This window comes from Eurypyga helias, unplaced genomic scaffold (assembly GCF_000690775.1).
Source record: "Eurypyga helias isolate BGI_N326 unplaced genomic scaffold, ASM69077v1 scaffold40936, whole genome shotgun sequence".
Taxonomy (NCBI): Eukaryota; Metazoa; Chordata; class Aves; order Eurypygiformes; family Eurypygidae; genus Eurypyga; species Eurypyga helias.
The window spans coordinates 9,197-19,912 of NW_010255520.1; the positions used below are offsets into that span (position 1 = coordinate 9,197).

Here is a 10,716-nt window from a genome sequence, read left to right on the forward strand (position 1 = left end):
CTGAACAAACCCAACTCTCTCAGCCTGTCCCCATAGCAGAGGTGCTCCAGCCCTCTGAGCATCTTCGTGACCTCCTCTGGACTCACTCCAGCAGGTTGATATCCTTTTTATGTTGAGGGCCCTAGAGCTGTGCACAACACTCCAGGTGGGGTCTCAGGCGAGCAGAGCAGAGGGGCAAAATCCCCTCCCTCGACCTGCTGGCCACACTTCTCCTGATACAGCCCAGGATACGGTTGGCTTTCTGGGCTGCCAGCGCACACTGCCGGCTCATGTCCAGCTTTGCATCCCCCGGTACCCCCAAGTCCTTCTCCTCAGAGCTGCCTAGAGCTGTGCACAACACTCCAGGTGGGGTCTCAGGCGAGCAGAGCAGAGGGGCAAAATCCCCTCCCTCGACCTGCTGGCCACACTTCTCCTGATACAGCCCAGGATACGGTTGGCTTTCTGGGCTGCCAGCGCACACTGCCGGCTCATGTCCAGCTTTGCATCCCCCGGTACCCCCAAGTCCTTCTCCTCAGAGCTGCTCTCTATCCAATCTCTGCCCAGCCTGTCCTTGTGCTTTATTCTCTTCTGCCAGCATAGATGTTTCTCTGGCATGAGAGAACGACCTCTTGGTGGATAGTTTTCTCTCTCCCAAACTATTGCTCTGTTCTGAAAAGAAGACAAAGTAAGCATAAATTCGGAAATCTGCAGCTGAGTGCAAGATGAGTTGGACGGGTATCTTGGGCAACAACCACAACAACATAAGCTAATGGTTCAAGATCTAGTTCTGGAATCGAGTAACTTGAATGGAAGTTATTCCTGCACTGAGTAAGGTTGGAGCTGTTTGCCAGTGGGATGGAAGGGCTGTGTGCCATGTCCCCATCATGGCATTCGTGCCGTGCTAAGCCTTGCCAGTAGGGGAGGTATGAGAGAGTGAACAAGCCTGCAGCTTCCCCTTTACCATAACCAGTCCTCCACAGCTTCTGCGTATAGTTTCAATACTTACTATTAAAGTACCTTGAAGGGATGTCTGGCTCAACTTGGTCTCCTGCTCAAGCAACGCTTTGGCTCAATGTTTTGCTGTGAGCAGTGAGCACTTCCGTTGCCCACATCCTTCCTTTCATACAGGTGTCATACGTGTTTTTGCTGTGGAAAACACCATCAGAATGAGGAAGACTTTAAATTTTTATTTGGTTCTCTTGTGTTTCTTGTCTGGCACCAGATGCAATTTTATTTAAAGATTGCTCTTTCTGTCTTGTATTTTTTTTCCTGGGATTCTTCTTCTTTCTCTTTTTCTCTGTCCCATGTAGCTATTTTTCCTGTAGACTTAGCCTATGTTAATTGCCCAGACTATGTTAGTTACTTAGCAGCGTATTTTTTCAGTTTGTGGTGATCACTAGGTGACATTTTTACTGCTGAGCTGTCTGTGTGTTTGCATAGGTGCTGACTGGTCTCACTCTTTGGCAGCAGTAGTATTTTCAATACCTGGATGCTGGTCAGCAGACAGAATCAACGTCTGAAAGTCTGTTAGCTACAGTTCCCTTAGCTGCATTGCCATTTTTATTTTCTGTGTAATAGGTAAGGAGAAAGATAACAGGTGATACATTAATTTAAACATTTAATCAGTTGTGAATTTGAAATGTCTTTTCTTGTGGGGTATAATGTTACTTAACCATTGGGGTACTCTTTTACAAATTGCTGAACGTATATAAAGGTCATGTTATAGTAAAGCAATTACATTTGTCTAGTGTGACATCTGTTCTACAAAGATAATTTTCTAGTGGTCTAAAATACAAGTCACATTGTTTAGAACTGTCTTTGTAATATTTCTGTCACCTGATCGTCTTTTGGTGGACAGTACCTCAAAGTAAATAACCTGCAGAGTTTTGTTTCCAAAGTCAAGCAAAAGAACACCTGACCTGTACTAAAAATAGGACTTTAAGTTGGTGTTATCTAGAGTCATTCAAGGCCCAGAAAGAGAGAGCACAAATACCTGAGCAGGGTGGTTTTTGGTTACTGTATATGCTCTTTATAACTTGTTTCCAGCATTGATGATCTAGAGTGTCAGCATTGCTAAACCATTTATGTCCTAAGAACCTACTGGGACAGGCAGAACTAAAATGGCACCATCATACAATGAAAATAATTAATAAAACTTAACTGTAAAAGCTGTGAGAGGGTCCTTAGCCCTGGTTACTTCCCTTTTTTTATGAACAAAGATAGGGAAGTTCAAAGAGACTGTTGTTTCCATTCAAGCAGTAGCTTTTCTTTTGGGTGAAGTGTCTCCTTTGGACAAAGGCAAGATAAACATAAAGCTGAAATTCTGTGTTTTTTCTTTAATGGACACGGAACAGTCCCCAGAGGAGGTGATTGAAAGCACCTCTGGTGCCATGGCACTCTGTTGCTCTTAGTATGCTCTGCTTAAGGTGTGGTAGGACACACAGCCCTTGTGATGTGTAGCAACAGTTTTAGATTAACCTCTGTGCAAGTTTCTGCTTTCCCCTGGTACCCTCAGCTGAGTGTTCCCATTGCTCCCTTACAGGTGAGCTGGGAAATGAGGTGTCAGGTCTCTGTCCCCTTACACAGCTGCCAACAACAGTGCCTGAGGACAGAGTCAGGAGTATGTGGGACTTTAACCGGTCCTTTCCTTCATGCAGAGCAGCCTTTGGGAGGCTGTGACTAGGGTCCTGCATCAGAGGAATCTTTTCCCCTGCAAGCTTTCGTGTTGTCCTCCTGCCTGAAGGGAGCAAAAGAGAGAGTAAGAGCTTGTTCTTTTGAATATTTGGCTACATCTGATGCCATTTCGTTAAGCGGCGAACATTTGCACACAGAAACCACAATGCAGCCATTTATGTGCATGAAATAATCGGCGTTTATCAGGCGTATTTGACCACAATAGAAATGTTTTTAATAACATTGACATAATTACAGCATGCCATACTTGAAAAAAAAAACCCACAGAAACGTGTTGGTGGTTTGGAGACTGTAAATTTAGTGCTTGAAAATCTGAGATGATCTTGTTTAGCTGAAATGCAGCACTTCAGTGTAAAATACTGTCCCTTCTAGCTGCGGGCTCCTCATACTCCGCAAGTGCCCCTACCAGGTTGATTCCTTTCCACCTTGCATACCACTGTTCTGCTATGGGCGTGCACCCTTATCCTCCCTAAGGCTGAATTACTTTCTTTCCACAAGTCCTGGGTATTCTTGCAGGCCAGGGTTAGGGGTTTAGTTAAAAATTCTGTGTAGCCTATTGGAATTGAGAGAGGAAGTAAGAACCCTTAGATACAATTCTGGGAAGAAATTAAGACATTTGATACTGAATGTATACGGAAGACAGCCCCGTTGAGAAAGGCTTTTCTGTTTGTCTAATGATTTCTGACCTTGAGTTTTTTCCTCTCAATTGACTGCCAGTATAAAACAGTAAGCCGTTTTGTTTTCTTGAAAGAAAGTCTACAGTTGTAACATGAAATGTGCAAAAGATCAGGTTCCCCTAGCCACGTCAGCCTTTTTAGATGATGTACGCTCAATTTAAGGCAAGCATTCAAAACTATGCTATGTGGAAAAGCTTTCTCAAACGTAACTGCTGTTATATATCCTGACTCTTGTCAGGCTTTAAACCTTAAAGGTACATCAGCGTGAGACATTTGATCTTAGGGTGCAAAAAATTCTAGGAAAGGGCTGACTGTTTTGTTGTTCAGCTTAGCACATATATACACAGAATCACCGAGGTTGGAAAAGACCTGTAAGACCATCTAGTCCAACCAGCACCACAACACTCCCGTACCCACTCGACCATGTCCTCAAGCACCACGTCTACACGTTCCCTGAACACCTCCAGGGATGGCGACTCCACCACACGTACACATGCGACTCTTATAATTGGAGGCACCGCAAGGAAACGTTGAGCCAAGGCTTCGGTACCTATAACTGCACCTAAGCATAACAGGCAAATAGGAAGATGTGAAGTTGGACAATTTTAAAGCATGTGTGTTTTTTCTACAAGGCTTTTGTGTCATCGTTGGCTTAGCCACGATATCTGTGACAAGGCGACACGAGGGTTTTGAACACGCTTCCTTAGTGGTCCTTGCTGGAGTTCTGCCTGACAGACTCTTAGCGATGCAGCAGCCACCATAACATTGGTGAGAACAACTACTCTCATCTGCAGAGATGAGATCTTTAGAATTCTGGCCTCAAGGAGTTAAGAGGCAGGAGAGGCCTGAAGGGAAGCTGGCCGCCTGTGAGGCAAAAGTTGACTAGAAGATGGGCTCGGAGCAAGTTTCTGCCAGTGGCCACTGTTCCTGCTAACACCCTTAACTTCCCTGTCCTCGGAGCTTGTGATATTGACCACTTGGAGCGAGTCCAGAGGAGGGCCTCGAAGATGATCAGAGGGCTGGAGCACCTCTCCTATGACGAAAGGCTGCGAGAACTGGGCTTGTTCAGCCTGGAGCAGAGGAGGCTCTGGGGAGACCTCATTGCAGCTTTCCAGTATCTGAAGGGGGCCTACAAGGGTACTGGGAGAGGACGTTTTACAAGAGCCTGTAGTGATAGGACGAGGGGTAATGGGTATAAATTGAAATCAGGGAGGTTTAGATTAGATATCAGGAAGAAATTCTTCACAGAGAGGGTAGTGAGGCACTGGAACAGGTTGCCCAGAAATGTTGTGGATGCCCCATCCCTGGATGTCTTCAAGGCCAGACTGGATGTGGCTTTGAGCAACCTGGTCTAGTGCAAGGTGTCCCTGCCCATGGCAGGGGGGTTGGAACTAGATGATCTTTAAGGTCCCTTCCAACTCTAACCATTCTATGATTCTATGATACTGGTGCTGCTTTGCTTTCTCTGCCTGTGTTCAACGTAGTGGGCCTTACCGCTTCTGCCAAGGCATTCTCCTTTTCCCTCCTCATAACCAAAACGCTTTAGGCTCTTAGTTTTTGGCCCCTCCAGCAGAAAACCCTCACTTTTCAATCTGACACTAGTGTCTCGTTCTGTTTAAAATTAGCCAGGCTAATCTTCCTTTCCCATTTGTCAGGCTGCATCACTTCCTTCGGCTACCTCTTCACCTACTGTATCGAGTTCAAACTTCTGGTTTAGATGTGGGTTTTTCCCCTAGTTCTTTTCCCTTTCACTACCAATGCCTCTTAGTTGCTTCACCATCTTCACACTACCCTATATGCTGCTTTCCAGGCTGCTGTGTTCTTTTCGGCCCGTTTGCCACCACACCTCCATTTCAGCCATAGCCTGTAGCTCTGTAAGCGTCCGTGTGTCATTCTCGGACACTTGTCCTTTATTGGACTTTTCTTGAATCTTTTTGCAGTGTGGACTGTGCTCTGTAGGAGATTGTGCTTGCTACAATCCAGAATATTCTGACAATGTATTATTGTTATCACTATAAAATCATCACTAGAGGTATGTGTGACTTTTACACCATTAAGCTAGGAAAAAAGTAAATCTGGGCTTTTTAAAGGGAAAGAACCCTTATTTCTGTTACCTGTCCTTTAGTTTTCCCCTATGAATTTCTTAGCCTTGGACACTGAGAATCATTACCATTTGAAATCCTTGATATGGGTAAGCTAAGAATAGTGACTTACAAGTGCTCATTTGTCTGTGTATCAGACTTCAGGCATGAAATGGATTTTTAAAACCTGCAAGACTGCATTGAGAGGGAGGAAGTGAAAAAGACATTACAGTGCAAAGTAGTATCTTCTGCTGGCCTAATCATGTATTCTTCTTCCTTCTTCCAGTGGTCTCTTATGTTGTGTCTTCAAGATGAAAGAGTAAGTTTTACCTGGCATACAAATAAAGTACAGAGAGCACAGGTGGTCTAGCCAGGGATCAAGATTTAGGAAGTAAGTTACAGGAACAACCCCACTATCCTTTAATACCCAGCTGGAGTTAGTTATATGGTTGTTCCCTTTCAATCCACCTTCCTTGCCTCTAATTCAGTATAACTATAATGTTTGAAATTGAGGTCTGAACTTTGAAATTGCAAAATAGCAGGTTTAATACTGGCAAAAGAAAAGTTAATTTCTAAAACTAATACATGCTGAGCTAGAGGAACTCTCTCCAGCAAATAATATGGAGGCTGTTACTCTGTAGTGTTAAGCAGCCCAAGGAAAATGGGTCTTACTAAAAAAATGGAAGAGTTCCAGTTTCTCAGACTTACGCCTGCTGGGGCTGAAGATAAGAAGCATTAAAATTGTGCCATTTTTACACATAAGACTCATTTTACATAGTCTGGTTATGCCATACACAAGGATGTCCCCAGCTAAGGAACTGGGCTTCGTCTCACTCTGACACACATCTGACCTCAGGTGAATTGCTCCTGGCATCAGTTCTCCATTTGTCAGGTAGAGATAATAAATACCTCGCCTCTCCCTTCTTTCATTCTTGTCCCGTTAGCCTGTGACTTCTCCAGGGCAATCACTGAGTTCTAGCTCAGTATAGAACTGCTAGCACAACAAAAACCTAAATTCTGAGGGTTTCGCATCCTAGGCGTAACACGTGTGAATATTGTTCTGCCATGGAAACCTACCTAGGTGAACTGACTAGTTCTAGGTACTTGACTTTGTGGGTGGATACAAGAAAACTCTGCTCCAATAATGTTAGGCCACCTATAATTAGGACAAATTTAACAATTTGGCATGATTTGGGGTGCCTTATCTTAATAGCCGGTTAGTTACCGGTCGTTCAGCCACCACCAGCGGTTGCTTGTGCAGCTGTTGTGGTGCTGTCATGGAATGCCAGTATTTCTTTGCATTGGAAACCCTGAAGTGGGATGTGCCTGGCTTGAATAACCTCCCAGTTTCAGAGTAGTCTCTCTATTTTCCTGGGTACTTGTAAGTTCTGTAGCACGTTACGGTACTACTACCACTCCTTTCTCAACTGCCCCACTGCAAAGTTACCTGATACCATCCATCTGCTTCTGAAGTTTGTTTAAAATGAGTCGTGAGGCTTTGCACTAGAACAGTTTCAAACGTTATCTGGTCGAGGCAGCTTCTGTTCTGATCATGTGCCTATTTCCACCCCTCCTCCCCCTTTTTGTGTTTGCCAAAAGCCTGAATGTCACTGACATGTAACGATTTAGGTTCTTCCACGTTAAGATGCTTTTAAAAACTGGGCTGGCTGTTGGACTGTAAAACTCAACCGGGAAGTGTGCTTAGTTTGTACGTACAGCATATAACGCGTCAAAAGAAACGAAGCAGAAAGTGCTTTCAGGAATGTAAAGTATACAAATTATAATAGTAGCAGAAGTGAAGGTTTTATGATAATAACCTATGCTGTTGCTTCTTTAAATTTAGCTACAACAACTAAGTAAAAAAGCTTTCAGGATTTTTTGATTTTCCTTCCTCTCTTTCTCTTTTTCATGTGAGATACTTTGATGTGATAAATTATATGTGACAATTGAATATTGCATTTTCACATTCTTTTCCCAAATTCCATGGGGCCCTGTTTATGGTTTCAACCAGATGAATTTCCTTTTATTTCAGAGCTGAGAGCAGAGGTTGAAATTATTGAGCAGATGAGCAGCAGCAGTGGAAGCAGCTCATCGGATTCAGAAAGCTCATCTGGGAGTGAAGATGAAAGCTCCAGCAGTGAGGGGGAAGAGCCAGCACATGTTTCCCCTTCCCAGCCACCGCACCAGCAGTATAACAACAGGAAGGCCGCAAGGAAGCAATCAGCTCATGAACACGCTCCGTAAGTAAAAGCTTGTGTCTTCTCGCTGTGGGAAGCTGCTTGACACTGCTCGTTTTCTTAGCATGTTAGGCTAACTCCACAAAGTGCAGTGTGCCAAATAGTAGTCCCAGGGAGATGCACTGGCTGAAACATGTGGGCAGGTGTTTTGAACAGGAGGCTGAGACCTGTCTGAAGGTGTGGAGATCACTTTAGTTTGGTCTCGAGCCGGTGGACGTCGGTGCAATGGCCCCCAGGGACCATGCTGAGCCCTGAGTCAGGCCTCTGGGTGGAGTGGGTGGGTAGCGAAGCGGCCGTGCAGGAGGATGGGAATTACTTTAGTGGGAAAACACAGGTTAGACATAAATAGTGGGGTTGTCACATGTGTCAGTTAAAGGTCTGCAAAGAATGGTGAATGACCCAAGGCTGTCCTGCGATCATAACCGCACAGTCTCTGCGGTCTTTGTTCGCTGTATTGCTTTTTCAGAGTATTTACTCCACACTGTGTTCGTCTCAGCTGCATTTTCACGTTTTGAAGGGAAATTTGCCGTGCCATGTTTTTAGTTAAAATATCAGAGCTATGGTGTTCGCAAGCATTGAATCAGTACAAACTCACTCCACGAGAGTCTCTCTGGGGAGATGGTGTACATCTGTGTTGCTCTTTCTGTCTGCTACATCAGGTATATTCTAACTCGGTGGAGTTAAAACGTTGCATTTACAAGACACCAGCACTTAGCACGAACTGTTCTTGATTCCTCCTGAGGGATGTTTTTCCACGTCTTTCAGCACCCACACATAGGGAGCTGGTGGAGTTTAAATGCAGATAAATGCAGCGTTTACAGCTTCCAGGGGACAAGTGTATTACACAGACAGTACTGAAGAGGCCAGCTGGAAAACTGGAGGGGCCTGTCAGACCTTCTGTCAGTAATGAATGCCTAGGTGTAATCCGAAGTTCAACAAGGTCAGCAGGACTCTTTCCATTTCCCTGTTTCTGGTCGTGAGCAGGCTCTCACAACCTGGTAACGGGTTTAAACTGAAAGTGGGGAGGTTTAGATTGGATATCAGGAAGAAGTTCTTCCCAGAGAGGGTGGTGAGGCACTGGAACAGGTTGCCCAGAGAAACTGTGGATGCCCCATCCCTGGAAGTGTTCAAGGCGAGGCTGGATGAGGCTTTGAGCAACCTGGTCTAGTGGAAGGTGTCCCTGCCCATGGCAGGGGGGTTGGAACTGGATGGTCTGTAAGGTCCCTTCCAACCCAAACCAGTCTGTGATTCTATGATTCTCTTCCCTGCTTCTCCTGGGCCATGACAATACAGCATGGGTCATTTAATGTCAAGAAACCTCTGACTTCAGGAGAATTGGGGCACTTTTTTCAGGCAATGATTTTTGCTTTTGGATTTAAACATTTGTGCCAAGGATTAATACGTCCTTGAGTAGTCGAGTCACTGGTGACCATCTACATGGGGAGAATTACCCCTAACCCAAGTTTTCATAAAATGGGAGAGGAGATGAAGAAATCCAGGGCATAGCCATTGCATAGCTGCTCTGCAGGGGATGGGTGTTTGGGACAGAGAGAATTCTGGAAGAGCTAGGTTTGGTTACCAGAACACAAGCATGATTCTTGCCCTCTTTTATCCCCTCCACCTCACCAAATCACAGGTGCTCTTTGAGACTGTAGGTTTGGTCTGTATCCTGGCCTCCTTTTGTCTGATCCCTCCTTGCGCTTCGGAGAGGGGCCTTTACTGGCACAGCGTGTGTCAGCTTAGTTCAGCAGATAGCCTTGAGCCGTGATGGCTTTAACATTCCTTTTGGTTTATTGACGTGTGGAGGCCTCGCCTTGTCTACCCAAATGGCCTTAAAATAAACAAACAAAAACCCCAGCTATTTTAAAAGGGTTGAGAAAGCCAGGGAATTCCTCAGTGCCTTGTCACAGAGCCATATTCGGGAGCTTGGCTGGGTGGAGGCAGTGGAAGGCCTTCCGCAGCTGCTAGTGTGGGGGGTGCTGCTCTCCGACCGGGGGGAGCAGCTTTGGTGACTGGGGAGCCAAGAACGCTGGGTTTGGCCTGGATCCCACCCAGCATTAGCCCCAAGCAGCTCTTAATGGTCTTGGGCCCAGGGAGCATGAAATGACAGATGCCGTTTGCATTCATTTCTTGTGTTATTCTTATTTAAATCTTCCAGTGTAAATGTGACCGTGCTTTGGTTTGATTGCCATGAAATGTGAATTGACGCCTACCCACTTGTTTGGTTTTGTTGGGTTTTGTTTTCCATAGGAAATGACTTGCAGTTGAGTGAGTCTGGGAGTGACAGTGATGACTAGAGGCTAAGCTTCCGTTACGTATACACGAAGAACTAATTTCCCTTGGAGTGATCCTGTTGCTTATGAAGAGGAGCTGGCACAGAGATAGTTCCATGTGTGGAATTTTAACAGAAGAAATGCATAGCCCTGCAAAATAGCAGATGTTGAGGGCCGTTCTGCTTTGTGAATTAAGTGTATATTTTATGTATATTCTTATTCTTTTAAAGATTTAAGTAGGTATGTACAGTGGGTAAGCCAATATATGTTCCTGTCTATCATCTGTAAGTTTAATGTGTAACTTTATGATGTCATCTAAAAATCGGTTTGTAGAAGATATATCATGACTTGGGGGGGCGGGACTTTTGTACAGAGGGTGAGCATGAGCCAACAGTGAGTTTAAAAACACATGGAGGAGCTTGTGTGTGCACTGAAGTGGGACTGTCGTAAATTAAGTTTCAATGCCAAGTTGATTGATTTGGGACTTTTCTAGTGTCTTTTTATTGCTATTTATGGTGGGTTTAATGGACTCACTTTTAAACAGCCGGAAAAGAGAAATCACGAAACCGTATTCGTCACAAACCTTGCTGCGCCAGTGCCTTACAAGCAGGTTTTTTTAAACAGAGCTTCAATTCCTGCCACCTTTCCTATAGGGAGGAATACAGAAACCTCTTCAGATTGCTTTTGCAAAGGACTGCGTTTCACATGCAACGAACTGTACTCAAGGTAAAGGATATACATCAGTCACCTGAACACACCCAGAGAGGCAGCAGGT

General features: G+C 44.9%; 1 protein-coding gene across 1 annotated transcript in view; it reads left to right on the forward strand.

Annotated features, from left to right (window-relative positions):
• Positions 1 to 10,069, forward strand: part of EAF1 (ELL associated factor 1) — a gene marked incomplete at its 5' end in the record, with an annotated part of 16,446 nt that extends 6,377 nt beyond the window's left edge. The window contains 3 exon segments of the mRNA XM_010153339.1: positions 7,464 to 7,632; positions 7,634 to 7,671; positions 9,919 to 10,069. Coding sequence (XP_010151641.1) covers positions 7,464 to 7,632; positions 7,634 to 7,671; positions 9,919 to 9,965 — 254 coding nt within the window.
• Positions 10,070 to 10,716: the final 647 nt, after the last annotated feature.